General features: G+C 48.6%; 1 protein-coding gene across 3 annotated transcripts in view; it reads left to right on the top strand.

The window, feature by feature from the left end:
• Positions 1 to 1,235: 1,235 nt before the first annotated feature.
• The window catches only part of GALNT16 (polypeptide N-acetylgalactosaminyltransferase 16), a 72,745-nt gene continuing 54,727 nt past the window's right edge, over positions 1,236 to 19,253 (top strand). For 2 of the 3 annotated variants that reach the window (XM_063398730.1, XM_063398729.1), the window contains exon 1: positions 1,236 to 1,603. In XM_063398730.1, coding sequence (XP_063254800.1) covers positions 1,400 to 1,603 — 204 coding nt within the window. In that variant the 5' untranslated portion in view covers positions 1,236 to 1,399. Of the gene's footprint in view, positions 1,604 to 16,329; positions 16,360 to 19,253 lie in introns of those variants that run through there. The other variant, XM_063398731.1, reaches the window with a different exon arrangement.

Here is a 19,253-nt window from a genome sequence, read left to right as displayed (position 1 = left end):
TTGCCTTAAATGTCTCAAACCTCCTCTTGACTTCCTGACCATGACTAGTCAGCCTGGGAAGCTGTGTATGGTTGTCAGGTCATTGGGAAAAGCACCTAGGAGGATGTGAGATGCTTTCTAACATTTTCCACATCAGGCATGCAGTGTGCTTTGCAGGGAGGTTGATGTGGAGCCATGCTGCAGCCGTGGAGGTGGTGGTCCCAGAAACAACATTCTGCCCTGCGTGCCCACAGAACAAGTCCGAGGAATGAATTTTGTACTGTGCTGGACTTCAGGAAACAAGCAGTGTGCAGGTAAATCTCAAAGGGCAATTTAGCAGGGCAGGTTGCAATTACATTTAGAGGAATTTGGTCAGGAAGAAAGTAGGGCAAAAAGTTGTTTAGAAGGCCTGATGACATTTTCCATACTGTAAAGCAAATACTCTTATCCCCTCATTGGGTGCCTTGGAAGCACCTACATTTTCTATCTAGCCCCGTTATCAGGTGCCTTGGAACCACTTCTGTTTTCTAAACATTTGTTTTTCCTGTACGTTTTCTCGGTACCTCTTCCTGCTCTTGCAAACCTTACAGCCGTAGTTGCACAGCAGCTGCACTGTGCCTAAATGTCACTTGGTTTCACAAGCTGCATGCTCTGTTGTTCAAGCTGCCCGCAGGGCTGGGTTCAGTGAGCTTTGTTCTGCTACAGCTTTAGCAGTGCCCTGTAATGTGGGATTGTATCATCGTTGCCTCTCCGCTGCCATGCTTGTCCTCCTGCAGGGCTCGAAAGGCCTCGGGGCCGTGGCGCTGCCCAGGCTCCAGCCCTTGTGCCAGTGCGTGCCCGCTGCGTGCGGAGCGATGGGAGCCCGAGAGCCTTGCTCCGAGCTTCGCAGGGAGATGGGCTCGTCTCTATGGGGCGGGTACAGCCTGGAGCCCGTGTGCCGTGGGCTGCCGCCGTGTGTTCGCTGACCGCCTGCCCCGGGGGAACGACTGTGGCAGTACGGACACGAGTCCCACCGCGGCAGCGGGGCAGGAGGGCGGGCTGCATGCTGCCCGTTCCAGCAGCCACCTCCCGCGGCCGAGCCCGTGTCCCCCGCTGCCGCCGCGGGGACCCTGCCGGCCCGTCCCCGCTGCAGCCGCGGCGCCGAGCGCAGCCCCTCGGCAGGCGGGCCCGCTGCCCGCGCCGGCCAGGCCGGCAGGAGGAGGAGCAGGGGGAGGTGCGGAGCCCTCCGCCCCCTGCGGCGGAGCGGGCCAGGCGTTAGGACCCGGCGGCGGCGGCTGGGCGGTGCGGGCCGGGCCGGGCCGGAGCGGTGCGGGGCGGGGGAGCCGCGCCGCCGCTGCCTCCTCCTCCTCTTCTCTTCTTCCTCCCGCAGCCTCCCCTGCCCGTCGAGGCAGCGCGCCCAGGCTCCCCCGGGGCGCTCGGCATGAGGAGGATCAGGGCTAATGCCATCGCCATCCTGACCGTCGCCTGGATCTTGGGCACTTTCTACTACTTATGGCAGGACAACAAGCCCCGCTCGGCGGCTGCCGGCAGGTCCGCCGCCGGCGGTAGCGGCGGCGCCCGGAGCGGGCAGAGGGCGGCCGGCAGGCTGGAGCTGCGGCGGGAGGAGAGGACCATCCCCCTCATCGTGAGTGAGCGGCGGCGCCGGCATCCCGTCCTGCCGCGGCCGGGAGGATGCTCGGGGAGGGAGCCGCGGCGGGCGCCGGCGGAGGGCTGCGCTTTGCCTTCGGGTTGCTTTCTGTTTATTTTAGCATTCGTGCTTGTCACCATGGCAGCCGCTACAATCGGGGAACAGGGTGGGGTGGGCACTCTCGGGGGAACAGAGTGATGCCGTGGGTAAAGTGTTTGCGAGTTGTCTCCGCCGCTCTCAGCCCGGGCTCTGCTCCTCCGGCTGAGAGCGGCTGCCCTTGGCCGGGGAAAAGGCGCGTGAAACAGCCGGAAGGTTTTTGGTTCGCGTTCAGAAGGTGCGTCCGTACAGAGATGTACGCACACACGCATGTATGCGATCACAGTGCTTTCCCGTCAGGACCAGCTGAGAGCCGTGACCTCTCCCAAGCCCTTCCTCCGGCCACTCGGGCTCCGAGCATCGGGCCGGGGGGTGCGAGTGACCGCACAGCTGGTACCAACCCCTGCCTCGGCCCCTCCGCTTGGCTGCCAGATGGGGACCTGGGCGCCGCTCGGGACTTTGTCTCTTTCAAGCCAGAGGCAGCAGGCTGAGTCGGGCTCAGGCTAGCGCCTGGGCAGGGAGATGGCGGGAGCCGCCGGAGCTCCGCTCCTAACCCCAGGAGTAGTAGCAGTGCCTTGATGTCCTACTTCAGTTTTATCGAAAGCCCCACACTCTGCCCACCTTGGGTATCTGTGGGCTCAGTAGGGGGATAAAAATGAGCTCCTGACTTGAGGATAATGAGGACCCTTCTGCCCTGTCCGTGGGGGTGATTTGTCCTCCCTTCAGCCTGTATAATAGCATCAGTAAAGCTCTCCCAACTCCAGACAATGGCTTCATAAAAAATAAATCAGCCCCCGGAGCAAGAAGTGGCCCAGCAATACCATTCCCAGGAGTGATCCAGCTGAAGCAGTCCGGGAACTGCACTGTGTGTCACTCTTTGGCTGTGAATCCATTTGTCAGCCGGTTACGCACACATGGCAGCGAACAAAAGCAGCGGCCCGGTCAGGGTGAGAGCAGGGGCCGGGCGCCGGGGCTGCCCGCCTCCCTCCCTGGCTGGCACGGGGATCCCTTGGCCTGTGCCCAAAAATAGCACAGGAGATGTAAAACGGAGATGGGAAGTGTGTGTATAGGTGTTTGGGAAGCCCTGTAAATGTTTGGAAAATGCAGTCAGAGCAGTCCCAGCCCTCAGGCAGCAAGCAGGGTGGGAACTCTTCAGCTGAGCCCCTTGGCCACTGCTTGCAGCTGCTGAAACTCAAAATCAAGGCTGAGGCTCTTGGGCAGAGCACTCCTGTTATTTGCTGCTCACTAGGGCTGGGGGCTGCCAGCAGTTCAGGCTGCTCTGCTTTGGACCCTCGGTGGAGCAGCACTGTGGAAATGAGTACGGTGAGGAGCTCTGTGCGACTGCTAATATTGCTGTAGCCCTTTGGGTGCACTGGGAAATGCTCTTAGCCTGGCTAGGGCTGAGTTGAACAAATAGGATTTGGAGCACTCCTGCCTTTTTGATTCCACCTTAGTGGCAGAGGAGGCTGCCCCTGAGCCTCTGATTTCTTATGTGAGCTTGAACGTGCTGCTCTAGCAGTTTTTTTCTCTGTTCCCCCGCTATCCCTTCTAGTTTTTTATAGCATTTACTTTACTCCCTCTCAGAGGGCTTGTGAGGTTACATGAATCCGTATCATCCTACAAACACCTTAAAATCCTCGTGAGGAGGATGCTGTGGCAGTGCCACACGTTGTTATATTGCTGCTGTTTGGGAGGGGAGAAGTATGTGCTCATGGCTAACCATAAAGCCTCTCCTTAGAAGACAGTGCTGCACAACAGCCACTCCAATCTGGTCCTGCTCTCAAAACCATGTAAATCATTAGAGCTCTGCTCTATTTTTCCTTTAGCAAGGAAAAATAATCATCCTTTGCATCTCAAGTCCCTCTGTAACTGAGGTCCCAGGATGTGATAGCCCTCCCAGTAGGGCTCTCAGTAGCAGCTGAGATGAAGGAGGACCCTCTCCTGATGCACCTGGCAGTGGGGCATGGTGGCAATTTCACATCCTGACCTGCCATGGTGTGTTTGCACAGAGAAGGGACACAGGAAGGGTTTGTGGTGTTTGGGCTTTTCCTCGTGTACGCAGGTTTCCCAAGGGTTTGGTGGGTTGCCGTGGGAGACACGGTGCTAAAATGCACTGTGTGTACTCCTGTAGCTGCAGTGCTGTGGCTGTGGGGAGCCCAACAGGCTCAGCAGAGATGTGCACAATGAGCTGTCCCAGCCTTGGCCTCTGCCTGCGCTGCTGGGGCAGAAGCAGGGGAGTGACTGTGTGTAGGCACGGGGCAGGAAGGTTGGTGGAGGTCTGGGGACAGCACTGTCCCTCAGGGGGTGGCATCTGGCAGGGTCTGAGCAGTGGGTCTCATGGTCTGAGGTGCGTGTGTGAGCCTGAGGGCTGGTCAGGCCGGGGCTGTGCCGATGGTCCTCAGCTTGTGGCTGACTTCGTTCCCCAGCACAGCCCACCACCCTCTCCCAGCCAGCACAGGAAACGGGCCAGTTCTGCTGCCCTGCTGGAGAAATAACCAATCTAGAGAAGCAGCTGTCTTTTGGCAGTGCAGAGCCCTCAACCCTGAGCTCGTTCCCCTCAAAGTCAGATTATTTGACTTAATGTATGATGGCGGTCATGTGTAAGGGGAGGCGTGCCTGTGCTCTGTGTGCTTCTCTATCCCTTGGCTTTCTGCAGAGCCAGAGACAAGCTGCCCATTTTGGTCCTGCTTCTGGTTTCCTGTGCTCTGCATGAGTGATGGTGTTGGAGTTCAGGTTTGGGCTCATCTGCAAATAAGGGTGACTCATGTGACTTACGAGTCTCTGGAAAAATATTTTTTCAATTTTCTAAACTTGGCTGCTTTTCTGTCTGGGAAAAAAAAAAATCTTTCTTTTGGATGAGTGAGTCCAAGAGTTCTGCTCTTGTATCTATGCTATGACATTTAAATCCTGGGCAAGTGAAGGTGTATTGCACAGGTTTTAAAACTGAAGTGCTTTCTGGGCTTGTGTTTTTCTTCTTTATTCTCTCTTAAAACGAAGAATAAAAATCACCTCAGGTAAGCACTATAGTCAGTTGCAAGTCTTAGTGTAAAAATGTTTTTTATTTGTTGACCTCATATTTATTAGCACAACTTTGAACTTAAAATCCGGATGTCTGATTCCTGAGTCAGCAGGGAAATCTTTGAATATTTAAGCTGGGACATGGAGCTGTTGGAGATCAATGTCCCAGAAACAGCTTGTGCATTAATGGTGATCCTACAGATACCTGCTTTATATATAGAAATCTTGACGTGTGGCCTCTCTGCAATAGGCTCTTCACAAACAGGCTCTACAGATGCTTGAAATGAAAATTCAGATATTGGCAAATGGCAGGGCTCACTTGGTGACACAACAAGCCCCTGCATGCTTCTCCTTCTGTTACCACAGAGGGTAGAAACACAAGTGAGTACCACACTCCTAGAAATGCATTTTTTCTCTGGAGCACATCATAGTTTCATATCGATTAGAAGGAGCCCTAAGACCTCTGACAGTTGGTTTGTGTGTTTTTGGAAGACAGGCTTCTTCCCTGCACTCTTTTCTGGCTCTTCTAGGCAAAAGGTTGTCTCCTGTCTCCAGGCAATTTCCAAAGGCTAGAAGCTGTGCGATGTGTCTTTGGAAGGGTTTTGGCATCATTCCTGCACTAGGTACAGGTGGTTAATTGCTCACCATGTGCTGCATATCTGCTTTAGTGTGGCACTGATGAGCAGAGCCCAGGGCTCTGTTCTTGCCTGTCCAAGGACTGCAGCACGGGAAGCTCGCCCAGCGCACTTGTGTCCCAGTGGAGAGAGCGAGGCCATTGCTGCAGTGTGGGCAAAGCTTGTCAGTGAGAGGGATGGTTGGTAGGCAGCTTTGAGAGAGACATTTTTCTGTTGGCTGACTGTGAGCTGAGGGTGGGAGTATTTGCTCCTATTCCCTAGTCAAAAGCAGGATGCGAGGCTGCCCACAGGATTCTCTAGCTTGCTGACTTCTCTGGGGTGGCAGGGAAGCAGCAACATGCCTGGAAGTTGGAGACAGAAGTATCGTTATTTAAATGCTCTGAATTGTGTTAGGCTGATGCCCTGTTGCTCTTTGGAGCAGGTATGATGCCTCTTATGTTTGTCAATTGCTCTTTGGAGCCGGCGTGCTGTCTCTTGTCTCCGTCCTGCCAACTTTTGTGACCTGTGCAGTTGCCCTGTGACCCACTGCAGCCAGTTTGGCAGTGGAGAGGCCCTGTATTGTAACGCTGGCTGGGGCTGCCTGGGCTCAGCCCTCCTGGCTGCTCCCCTCCTCTGTGCTCAGCCATGCAGAATGAGCACTGGGGAGATGAGAGCAGGCGTCCTTTTCCCTTGTAGCAAAGGGTTTCTAAATGCTCTGCAGCATCACTGAACTGTGTGTCACCTGCCCGTGGTGAGACAGCAAGCAGGAGACTCCACTGGGATGCTTTGCTCAGAACAGGTGGTGTGTGTAGGCAAAGAACAAGTTGGCGAGGAAAGATGTCAATTGTTTAATTCCCACACATTGTTTAGTCAGAAAATAGGCAGTGGCTGGGCTTTACCTGCTTCTCTGAACTGCCAAACTGGCACATTTAGCCATGCTTGTATTTGCCACCAAGTAAGACCACCCTGATGTATGCTCTTCAGACCCTGGAACACCTAGTTAACAGCACGCTCTGCTGCTTTTGTTTTGTGTTGCCTTTGGCTCCTGGGTGTCTGAATCCCACAGGGCAGGTGCTGGCTGATGTTCACTGTGTGTTCATGAATGATTTTAGTCTCATCCTTTCATCACATTTCCTATGTGTGCAGCTTTCAGAGGATGCTGTTTTCCTCACAACTGGGATAAGCTGCAACTTTCGTGGCTTGCTAAATGATACCATTTTTCAGGGACCTGTGTCCCATGAAGCTCCTGCATGTGTGCCTGCCTTGGCAGGTCTTGTAGCCTCAAGCATGTAAATCCAGAAACTGAGGTGGATCCTAAATAAATAAAAAACTCCAACAAACACAAGAGGGAGATCAGCACTACTTTCTTGCATTAGCATATTGCCAGGCTTATTTTAATGACTTGCTGTGCTATGGAGAGTAAAGGCCTAATTTTTAATGAGGTGCCACAGTTCATTTCAGCAGCTTCCTTAGCATTTTACTCATAGCAGGTTAGTCCCTCTTGAGTCTCCTGCCTTTTGGGGCAAGGATCAGGGATATGGCTCTGTAGGTTTCTTTCTGCCCCTATGCTGAGTGTCTGAGTTACACCCCTGTGGACAGAGCACAGGGAGGCTGTGTGGTCCCCAGGGCTGTGATGCAGCCTGTAAGCCAGACCACCACGGCTGCAGCAGCGGGAGCTTGAGGCCACAAAGGTGTGGTGAGCAAACCCCTGAAGTTGCCACATTCAACAGCTCACAAAATGCTCTTGTTATTTTAAAACATCTTTCTCTCAAGTTAAAGGAGAAGTGTAGGAAACTCCATCTCTCCATCCTCCCAGCCTGCAGAGCAGCTCTGCTCCTTGTGGCTCTGCAGATCTCTGGGGTGTTGGAAATGAGATGGAAAAGAAGCTGCAGGTTGCAGTGCCAACAGTCTTGCAGGTGAAGGTGCCCCTGCCAGTTGGTGGGTTTGTCTGTGCTGTTCAGCCTGGCCCATTCCACTGCCAAAATCTAGCACTTGCCTGGCTCTTCCCAGCTCCTGTATGGCCTCTGCTTTTCCTAGTTTGTGTCAGGGTGGGGGACACAGCCCTTAATGCTTGGGGTTTCGTGACAGCCATTCCTGCTGTAGCCAGATCCCTGCAGCACTGATTTTTTTGGGATCTCTGTGGCATCACTCTTATGGCACATGGGGCCTGTGCCAGCTCCCTGGGAAAGGATGACTTGGTAACTTTTTCTCTAAGGGTATTACTGCAGGAGGAAGATGCAGTGACAGCTTGATGGTTCAATATTTTATTTACAGTGTTTATGTTTTAAAAATGTGGGAATGGCTGCTGTTTGCCTAAATGGCAGAAAATGATTTTATATTTAACTTGTCCCAGGGGCCCTTGTGATGCATTAAAAATAAAAGAAAAATAAAAGAAATTACTCACAGTAGTAATATTAATAAAATCCAGTTGGCAGCACTGGCCTTAATTGTTGCTCAAAATGATGCTGTAGCTGCAGGGAGGTAGCTGGGGCTTGGGGAACGTGGTGGTCTGGACAGCCTGGGCAGTGTGTAGAAGTGAGGGGAGGCCCAGTGCAGTGCTCCTGAACATGATTTATTGTACTTGAGCCTTTTATCTAATCAGTGGGTGAAGCATTCTTTAGTATACAGCTGCTTCCTCAGTGAGATTTGTCTTTGCATATACAAAACTAAGATTTAAAGACTAAAAATTTAGCAGTGTTGCTAGAAACAGAAGGCTTTGATAGACATCTCAGATTGCTGTTTGCCATGGTGAAACTTGGTCCAGACATTTCATCCCAAGGCAGGCAGGTTGAGAGTCACTTAAAAGGCAAGAGGAGAAGATGTTTTATTTCAGTGGCACTGGACTGGGACCACCCATTTTGGAGCTCTGAAAACTGACTTAATTATTCCTGTTGGAAAAGCATGCAGAGCACAAAGGCAATGAAACAGAGGCAAATGTGCTGGGGATGAAGCACGTGGGAGAGCAGGGGACCCTGGCTCACCAGTGCCGTTTGTCTCACTTCTGCAGGAGAAGCCCGAGGGCAGAGCCCAGCAAGGTGGGATCTCTTGCTCTTCTTTGGGTCCCCATAGAATGCCAGCTGGTTGTTCCTATTCTGTCACCTCAGTGCAAGTCCCAGAACTTTGCTTTCTCTCCTGTTTTGGTTGTGTATGCTGCTCTCCAGCCCTATCTGCCAGCTCCTGCGGTCGGCTTGTGGGCTCTTTTGGGTTGTCCTGTGAGCTGTCACTGCTGCCCTGTCTGTCCAGTGCCTAGGACAGACACCATGACCCACAACACTTCCCATGCTGTTGCATTAACATAAAGATTGAACCACAGTGAGACCCGTGGAGTGGGAGTTGAGCTGCCTCATTGACCGAGCTGAACTCATCTTCCTTACAGGCTCTTCATATGCCTCAGTTTCCCCAAAGTCTAAAATGAAAATTTTATCTACTTCACAGGGCTTTCGGGCAGCTTAGCTTGCAAGTTTTGTAAAGGGCTGGAGATGAGAGAGATAACCTCAGCAAAACATGTGGTTGAGTTCTCCCTTTGTATATCCTCTGAACAAGGAACAGGCTTAGCAGAAATGTAGCAGATCAGGGCCGATCTGCTGCAAGAGGAAGGTGTTGAAGGCACAGCACAGGCTGCTCCGTGCACTGAACAAGAGGACTTGTTAGAAAAGGCTGTGTATTACCTGCTGCTATATTTTGCTGTGTCTTTACAAGCATATATTCTTGCAACTAATAAAAGTGATGAAGGACTGGAAGTGGACTGTCCACTTCAGATTTCCATGTCCCAGTTGTGGTTGGGGCTGTGGAGACAGTGAGATACATGGCAGTACATTTAAAGCAAAATCAAAAACAAAGTAAAAAAGAATATAGTGATCTCTTGGGCCCTATCTCTGCAGAGAAATTACCCATGTTGTGATGTGCTTTGAGCATATGGGTAATTTCTCAGTGTTGGTAGAGACTGGGTTTTTGATAGGCAGCTGCACGCTCCCTTTGGTGCTACTTTCTTTCGCCTCCTTCAGGGTCATCATCCCTGCAGAGACGTGCCTCAGCTCCCTCTGCAGTGCCACTGCAGGTGTCACAGCACTGTTGGTGTCCCTGTGCATCCTCAGGATGTGAATGAAGCTGTCACATACTGGGAAGCTGTTCTGGCTGATCAGATGGTGCTTGGCTGGTCGTCCTGCTGTGGTGGAGCTGGAGCATTGCATTGCAGTTCAGCTTCAAGGCTGCCATGGTTGGGCTGGGGCAGTGCTCTAACTTCTGATTGTTACAGCGTGGTCACTGGTGACATTTAGCTAAAGCTGCAGAAAATTATTTACTTTGACCTATTGTTTTCAATTCTCCCACTTAACAAATTTTTTGAGGAGGCTCTGTTTAACAGTAGCAGAGAGAGAAAGCACCTGTGCTGAAATCTATGTATCAGACATTTTGTGGGCCTGTGAGGAAAAAAAAAAGACTATTTTTCTTGCCTTTATTGTTTTGGATAACTGCCCTGAAACAGCTAGGGCTTGGCTGGAAAAGTGCTTCTAACCAATGAAAGTGTCTTCAGAGGTTCTCTGAAAAAATCTTTCTGCAGGACGAAAATCGGAAAAATGATGCTTTCCATCTGCTTGCATGCTGAGTGCCCTGAACAAAGTATTTGGTGCCAGAGCATGTCATGCCCAGTAATGCCATGCTCTGACTTCGTGCCTTTTGGTACCAAGTGCGCAGTAAAAAGCATAATGAATAAGGAAGAGTGTATAAGAGCTGCAAAAAGCACTGCAGCTCCCTGGGTAGCTGGTCAGTTAGTCTCTGAGTACAGGAATCTGGATACAGTGGCAGTGCAAATGGGAGCCATCACACCCACACAATGAAATTGAAACAATTGTGTGCTCCTGTGTAGTTCCCTGCAGTCTTTTGAAATTGTAAAAAATAATAATAAGGTACTGGAGTTAAAAATTGTGAATGGTGCAAGTGCTCACTGCCAGGTCCTGGTGCATGTGATCATGCTGCATTTCCCAGGTGCTGTAATATGCATGTAATTTTTGGTGAATTTTTTTCTTCTTTGTACCTTTCAGTGAGGTTTATTCAGATCTGGTTGTGTGGTAGGAATTACCAGCCAGCAGGTTGCTGATGGAGTAGGCTGTATTTGTCTCCCAACCTTCTGAAATGTCTCCATTTGGCTGAACTACCTGTTTTATGCCTAAAGATAGGGAACAGCCTCTCACAGTGACCCCTGAGGCGTTGGCAGGAGCACTGACAGTAGAGGCATAGCCCTATCTCCAGCCTAGGGATGCTCAGTTGCCACATCCCTGTTGGTGCTTCACTTGCAGAGCTGGCCCCTCTGCCAGGGGCAGGCTGGGGTGAGCACAGGGATATTTTCTCATTGCTCAGGTGCAGGGTGGTGTTTATACTGAGCTTGGGTTGGCAGCTGAAGGACGGATGCTCTGCAATGAGGTAACCCTTTCAATAATGCTGTTGGAGCAAATCTGAATGAACTTGGTGTGTGTTTGTATCCTCCCTTGTTTGGGTAGTCTGAGTCTGGTTGCACCATGCCTTGGAATGCCAGATTGCTGTGCCATGTCTGCTAGCTGAGTGGTCCCATGGGACATTTCGGGGCATTTCCCGCCTGTGCTGGGAAAACTGGACCACACTGGCTGGGCAGCCCATAAGAAATTTTGGGAAGGGCTGGGAAATCAGCATTCCATCAGGACTAACTGAATCTGTCAGGCCTGGCAACGATGAGATGAGGTCAAGTGAGGTCTGGCCTTGGAAAAGCTGCCCAGGCACCTATCAAAAGCTGCCTTTGGCTGAGTGTGAAAGGATTTTAAGTGAGCAATTGGACTGCTGGCTCAGGTCAGCTCCTTGAACAGACATCAATCTCATGCTACATGTTAGGCAAGCTGTGAGGAGGTGGTTAACAGTGAAAGCAAACACTGTCCTTACAGCACAGGATACAGACTGAGTCACACTGGGTAATAGGAAAAATCTGCTGATCTGCCTGCATCACTCTCCTTACAGCATTATTAAAAATTATGCACTGTAAATTATTTACTCATTAATTTTCTTGGGCCCAATGCCTCATTTTCAGCAAAGCCATGTTAGAGTTGAAAGGAAACATGGTGGAGTGATACAAATCATTATGTGTGGCAGGGCTAATGGGAAATACAGGTTATGGCTACATTCTTCTCTCTGCTGCTGTTCACCAGTTAATTGCTCATGACTGCCCTGTGTGGTTGGTGCCTTTGCTACCCCTTGTATCTGTGACTCAGAAGGGCTGCCTGGGTGCTTCTGCCACCCCCGTGGGTTTAGATGCATCAGTCAAGGCCTGGCAATGTCATGGCAGTGGTGTTCTCTTGCCACCACCAGCATCCTTGGGGCAGTGGATGTCCACCTGCCCTGGGGAACTGGAGGGGACTGTTCTGTGAGGACCTTGTGAGAGACATTTGATGTGTGCAAAGCTGAGCCCTTTAAATCTTGGTGCCCTAGTTAATGGGGATTTAGTCCTTCCAACCTGTCACAGTCCATCTCATTTTTCCCCCTTTCCTTTTAGTTAGAGGATTGAAATTGTCGCGTTGAGCTTAAAGGGGATTGGAATGCTCCGTATTTTTCTTCTGCTTTCGCCCAGTATCTCCTAAGAGACATCATAAAGAATGGCCAAGAATGGATAAACAGGTATTAACACCACTACAAGTGCTGAAGAAAAGGTGAGAAAACTCTCCCTGCCCTGCTCCTACTGCTATGTTTAATTTGCTGGCCCCGTGCAGAGTTTAAAGTGTGGTCTTCACCATTCTCTGTGGCAAGGACAGCCATGAAGCATGTTGCCAGAAAGTTATATTGAATCATGAGAGACAATTTGTATCTTTCTGGTCTTGAGTAGGTGAGTTGAATTTGAATGGAAGATATTTCCATTGGTATCAGACTTTGCTTTAAATTTTCTGTTCAGTATTTTTCTTCCCAGGATAAATTCCCAGGATAAATATCTCTGTGCCATATCTGATAGGGGTAAATTTAGGTGCATTTTGATCAGTGCCTGTCAGCTGGGAGCCATTTGAGTCAGATGCTGCTTATTCTGGGGTGGGCTCAGCATTTGTGCAATGCAGAGATCAGATTTGCAATGGGGGTGACTCCAGCCATTATCTGGAACTGCTTGGCAGGAGCTGGGTGAGGGTTGGCAGTGTGCTGAGGGTTCAGGTGCAAAAGGAGGGATGTGGAGAGAAGCTGTTCTCCATGAAAACTCCTTTTCCCTGCCCTAGGTGTAACTCTGTGTACCAGGGGTGTGCATAGCTCACGGCTGGATGTGCATCTCTGTAGCAGGTTCTTTCTGTATGTGAGGGACATGTTTGGGGCCCTTCTGTGAAGGAAGAGTGAAACAGGGAGACTGGTTGAATAATAAACCATTAGGGGCTGCCACAAGCCTGCCCGGAGTTACCAGTTGCCTTGCTATCCTTTCTCAAGCTATTTGCATGGAAGAGTTGCATGAGATTTCCTATTTGTCTTGCTCCTCTCCAAGACCTCACACAAGGCCTGTACTGCTGGGTGCTTCCTTTTTATCTGTGGATCTCTTTGGCTATCCAGACTGCAGGCTCTTTTGTGCAAGCGTGAACAGAAAAGACAGCTTCTGTCCTGGAATTCATAACCTCTGTACATGAGTGAGATAAAGAGTTGGGGATAGGAAGCATGCTTTCCCCCGTTCCCCTAATGGAGAGCTGAGATGAAGCCTTGAGCTCTGCTGAAACAAAGCATTATTCAGAACTGCCAACCTCTGGTTATTAACTCTGATGAAAATAGCAGCGAAGCCAAGAGAGCTTGGATATTAATTGTGTACCAACATATATTCATTGTATTTGCCACTGGATTCCAGTTACTACCCAAGGAACAATTAAAACTCTCTCCTGTGGTAGCTCCTATTGTAACTGGCCATCCCTCATTACATTTTGCATTGATAATATATGTGGACCACCTCCCCATCCCTTATAATTTCTATGACCGTTGATCAGTTGGCCACCTAAAACCACTTTGGCACATATTGTATGTAACCTGAGTGGGCTGGGACACCTTGGGGGAAACAAATTTGGCTTGTGGCTAGAGGAAATGTCTTGGGAAACCCCCTATCATGGATTACCTCAGTTACCTCAAATGCCAGTTTGGGTTTTGGCATGCTTTTCTTTCTGCATGTTCATTTTAGGGGAAGAAGCAGCATTTGAGAATAAGCTGCTAGGACAGGAGACAGATTACAAAAATCTTCTAAGTGATCTCTAAATATTAATCATTAAACCTGTTACCATGTAGCAACGGGACTTCTGATAATGATTAACTGCTTTGCCATGCTGTACTGGAGTAAATTTCAGGGTGTTTGCTGAGCTCTGGAAGCTGCACTTCAGCTTCTCCCACCTCAGCCCAGCTGCTTATGGTGTAGAAACACTCCTTAGCTGGCTGGGATGGAACAGCAGGGCTCCTTGGGGCTGATAGTGCTTCTTCATTCTCACTTCTTCATTCTCAGTTCTGCTTTTGAAGACTTACATCTGAGCTTAATCAGGATAAAGTGAGGTTCCCCATGTTACATTGTTTTCAATGCCAAATGACAACCTCAACCAGGTGCTTAAACCAGTATTCTGTGTATTCTGCTCTTCTGACTGGAAAATATACTGTAACACTTTTAATCATTCTCTCTGCAGAAAAAAGTGTTTTCATCAGGGAGTATGTTCCTGGCATTAGTAGCATGTACTCATTTATTGTCTTGCTACCCAGCTCTGTGCACAGGCAGATAAAAGCAGGATGGATGCTGAAATGCTGATATGCCTGGCCAGTGGCATGTGGCACAAGTTGTCACGGGCACTTCCATCTGACTGGGCATATGGCCTTTTCCCCACAAGTTATTAACAGTCAAATGCAAGTACAGCAACACTGTCTACTTTTGTAGGAGCAGAATTTTACAAGGGTGAATTTAGCTGGTTGTTCTCGTTTTCCTTCAAATAGGAGTCTGAATGTCGGGCATCCACTGCTACCACTGCAGACCCAACTTTGTGCTGAGGAGGGGTACTTGGCTAGTTCAGGCTCCAGCAGTCTGGACAACATCATCTGGGAGATGAAAAGTTACAAGTGGATGGCCAGGCCTTTACCACCATTGTTTTGGCAAGTGATATTGGGTAATATTGCCAATAATTCTGTAATGCAGGCAGGGAAAACTTGGCAGTCTGAGTGTGGGGCCCCAGAGTACAGCCTGTACCTGGGCTGGGTAACCCACTCTGTGCAGCATGCTGCAGAGCACCTCTCCTGATCAGAGGGGTGAGGAATAATGTTTCTAGGTCAACAGCAATATGCCACCTTGGGAAAGCTCCTAACAAGCACAAGGAACTCAACATCCTTCAGTAAGTCTGTCCTGTTTGACACAGACTTGCCATAGCTTCTTGAATATCTCCACATGGTGCTATTGGAGTACTGGGAGAGGGACAGAATTGTTTCTGCAGAATTGGTTTTTCAGAATGGCTCTGCACTGTAAGCAGAAACGGGCTCTCTGGACTTACTTGAGGGGAAAAGATGGCCAAAACAGACCAAAACCTGATGATGTAAAAGAAATATCTTTGCTCCTGAAAAGGGTGAATAAAAAATTCCCACCTGCTTGGTAGTACCATTCAGCTTGCTGTAGGTTGTGCTTCCAGAAGAGCTATGTGCAATTCTCCTGCCAGTTCAGTACCTCCAGTGTTACTAAAGAGTCTGTGGAAAACAATGCATGGGAATGTCTTCAATGTTAGAGGGCAGCTCAGCTACCTGTTCTCAGGACAGACACCAAGTCTGGCAAGGAGGAAGGTATTTATAGTGTGCTTTAGTAAGTGGTGACCTGAAAGAAGTTGTCACTGTGCATTTCTCAAAAACATGTTTTAAAAAAAGCTCTATTTGCTTTAATGAAATTGATTTGATACATTTCTGAGAGTGTGATGGTGTAATGGCAATATTCTCCTTGATTTGCTGAACTGGCTTATCTGAATTGGAGGAGCTTGCTTGGTGCTTCCTTGAGATGAGATGAGAAAGGTGTATGAAGAAGTGTGGAGTGCAAGGACTTTTTTGTCTTTGTTGTGTTCTAGTATAGAGAAAGTGTGGAAGTATTAAAACATATTTAGAACAATCTTAATATTTTAATATTCACTGAAATGTAGACTTTTAATATTGCCTTAAAATAACTGCAGCCTCCCTGCAGATGCTGACTACCTCCTGCCAAAATGGCCCCATGGCTCCTGGAGCTTCTGGCTTGCTTTGGGAGGTACAGAACCATCTGATAGCTCTTCCTTTCCCCTGTCCCATTAAATAGGTTGCCAATATAAAATGCAGTAAGCACAATGCTATGGTTTTAATCTATATTAAGCCAGATTGGAACCAGTGTCTGGAAGCAGCAGGAAAGACTATCTAAGGATGCTGGGGTTACAGAGTAGAATTCAATGTGACTGGGCTGGAGCTGGCTGCCCTTTAAAGATGTGTGGTTTGGGAGGAGAGGACTGCTGTTAGAGAGGCCTGCCTGCTCCTTCAGAGGTAATTTAACAGCCTGCCTTCCATTCAGGCAAGGGAAATGCTATCAGTGGATTTTTTCCTATTGTATTAAATGACCTGTCTGTATGTCATGGCCTAATTGTGTTACCCCTGAGAGCAGTGGATAGAGGATGATTTTCCTTGAAAGTTTTCTTTGCTGCATTGGAAGGGACTACTCCCATCTGATTCAGCTGCCTGGCAGACAGATTTCTCTCTGCTGGTCAATAAACAGAAACTGCAGTTTTATGCACCAGAACCTGGGGTACTGGCTGCTATAGTTATGACTTAATTGCCAGTGTCAGATTAGTTAGGGCTTGGATATTGCATCAAGCTAAGGATCTATCTGCTAGAGATGTACACGTTGAAAGTAAATCCATATATCTACATCAAACAGATTTGTAGTGGCATCTGTTCTGCCCAGTGGTTTTTACAGGGAAAACAGTCCACAGACAATAAGACTGAAACGCTTCAATCGGTACTTTCAGTAATAAACATTTTTTGCATTGACAGGTCATGTGCACTTGACTCTTCAGAAATGTGGTAAGTGTTTAAGCATCTTCTTTTACAGATCAAGAGTCTGAAGGAGGCTCAGAAAGGTTAAAGTCTTGATTTACACTGATTGCTCAGGCTCCATTGACTTTCTCTTTGAATGTCTTTCCCGCTGGGCATTTAACTGACATCCTCTTCCTTAGAGCTTCAGTGCCTGTTTAAATAGTCATGGCTCTTCTGCAGGGAAGGCAGGGGTAGTAAGGAAAATTGAAGTGCATATACCCTGCTGATGCACAGTGCCAGCATGCTTTGCCCCCCAGGATGATGCCTCTCCTCACTGGGAATCTTTAGAAGGCAGCACTGAGAGTGCCCAGGTCTCTGTTTGCAAGTGGGACACCTCGCAGTGCTGCGAGGTGAAGCTCTTTTAATGAGTGGCTCAAATGAGGCACACAGGAATGAGTTGTCCAGGAATGGTTTATTGGCTCCTGCCTGGAAGAAGGAAGAGTATCACTGTGATTTGTGCTTTCCTAGCTATGCAATTGAATTTTGTGCTTGAACTTGGTTCCTGGTTTAGACAAAATCCCTCATGTGAAATGTGCCATTTGCACAGGGTTCTTAATTAGAAGAATTAATCATAAACATGGGCATCTTTCTCTTGTTATTATGGCAGGGGATAGAGATTAATCACATCCTCAGAAATTCCTCAGAAATGTGTCTGTTGTTTACTATTTTTATGAAACTGGCAATCCTTGATGTCTGCAGAAAGATGAGGTTCCTTATGATATTACTGTGCTGCCGTTATTATGCTTTTAATTAGTTAATGAACTAGTGACTTTTGAGTTGAGGTAGTTCCACAAAGCTTACTATCTACTGATCAGCAAATGCTTAAAACTTGCATATTCAAACAGATCTAGATCTGCAGAGATAAAGAGGGAAAAACATGGCATGTTTAAATTTTTAACAGCACCCCTAGCATAAAACATCTACATTCTCTTCTCCCATATTGCCACTAGAAAGGAAGGGATTGAGTGCAAGAAAATAATTTGCTGTGATAATTTCAAAATTAACAGCTTGGTTTGGGGTACATCTTTCACCCTGCTTTTTCTCTCTGGCCTCCCTCAGGTGGCCAAGGCGTGCCATTTTGGAAGCATTCAATGAAGAGAAAGTCCATTGCCTGTGCAAAGTTCAAGAATTAGAGGTTAAAAATGGCTCATTAGGTTCTTCTGTGTGAAACCTAGCTTCCAGCACCAGGGATTAATGGCTTACCTTCAGGTTTTGAAGGCTCTGTGGCTTTTGCAGAGAATAAAGCAAGAACATCTTGCAGGCTGCAAAGCACATCAGCTTTATTTGAAATCTTTGCCGGGGGTGCAGCAGGGCCCTCCTGCTAAGCTGGAAACTATTGGACTACTGCAGAATTTATTTTGGTGGATTTTTTAGCCAATAACCCCCATTTATCTCCTTGAGGAAATTTTCTTTTAGCTGGTTGGTGTCCTTTCTTCCCCTCCAGATGGATATCATGGTATTAACAGATGGCTAAGGAGAAACATTTCCTTCCCTGACTAAAAAGGAATTGAACGTATGGAAGCTGTCTCAGACATGAGTTTTGAGCAGTCTTCTAACTTGGCAAAGACTTTGCCCTCCACCCTGGAGCCTCGAGGAACAAACACCAGTGTGGCAGAGGCAGATGGGGAAGCCCAGAGAGGCGGCTTACAGGGAGAAGGGAGAGTGTTTTGAGAAGGCCAGTGTTGTAGCAGGTGGGCTCGGTTGTACTGTACTGGGCCAAATCCCACTCTGGCTCTCACAGTATGTCAAAGCTGGTATTTTCAGCTGCTTCTGTCCTTTAAGCATCAAAGCGAGGTCATCAGTGGTGTTACTGGAGAGGAGACAAATATTTGTCCGTGTGTTTAATGAAGACCTGCTCTTCAGTGGCTGCTTTGCTGGAAGCAGTTAAATAAATAAAACACTGTGGATTTTAGACTAGCAAGGTCTTTTGGGTGAAGGACTACATCTGGAAGTAGATGTTTGATGAAGTAGTTGATGAAGCCGTTTTGTGCTTTGCAGTTTTCCCTTTAAGCTGAGATGGAAAGGGAGTGTTAATCATTTCTCAAGGGCGCTGCAAGACATGACTGCAGTCTTGTGAACATCATTGACTGTGTCCTTCAAAAGATCACAAATGGCAGAAGGGGTAGACAGCTGTGGTGGCTTGCTGGAAGAAGCGAGAATATTTGATTTGAGAGCCTGCAGGCAATTATTACTGCTCCCCTTGCTCTGAAAAGGCACCAATCATATTTTGCTCTGCAGGTTACGATGAGCAACTATGCCATTCCACCAGGTTTTGCCAGCTGCTGGTGGCGACACTGCTTGGGAGGTTGTGAAATGCAGGAAAAACTAGTCTTACCAAGACATCCCTCCATCTGTCTGCAAAATGTGCCTGTATTTCCTTGTCCCTGGGTACTGCCTCCTCTTTGGGCTGTGAGAGAGGCAGAGGCTGAGTCAGTACAGTCCTATACCTGCAGGAGATGTGGGCCCTGCTAGGTCTAGAGCCAGGTCATCTCCCAGTAGCTGGGCTGAGAAGACAATGATGTTAATTGTATTTGGAAGGAGCGTAGGGGGAAACAGGAGAAGCAAAAGCCAGGTTATCTCTACCAGATGCTGGCTGTGGTCCCTGAGGAAAACTATTTTTGCTGTTGCCATGATATTGTACTCAAGGTTAAAGCACTTGGGTGGAGGTGGAGACACCATTCTAGTAATGTTTTGTTTCAGGTGGGTTGACTGCAAAGAAAATTCCTGTTATTAGCCTGGTATGAACTGGGGGGTATGAGAGGGATGATGTCTGTTACTTGCCTGGTAACAGGAAAGTGTGCAGTGAAGGGCAACATAAAGTCATTATTAACTAAAAGAAGTTGAGGGAGTTCTTCCCCCTCTTGGTTAAAAACTTAGTGCTT

This window comes from Prinia subflava, chromosome 5 (genome assembly GCF_021018805.1).
Source record: "Prinia subflava isolate CZ2003 ecotype Zambia chromosome 5, Cam_Psub_1.2, whole genome shotgun sequence".
Taxonomy (NCBI): domain Eukaryota; kingdom Metazoa; phylum Chordata; class Aves; order Passeriformes; family Cisticolidae; genus Prinia; species Prinia subflava.
This window is presented reverse-complemented; position numbering and strand designations above follow the sequence as displayed.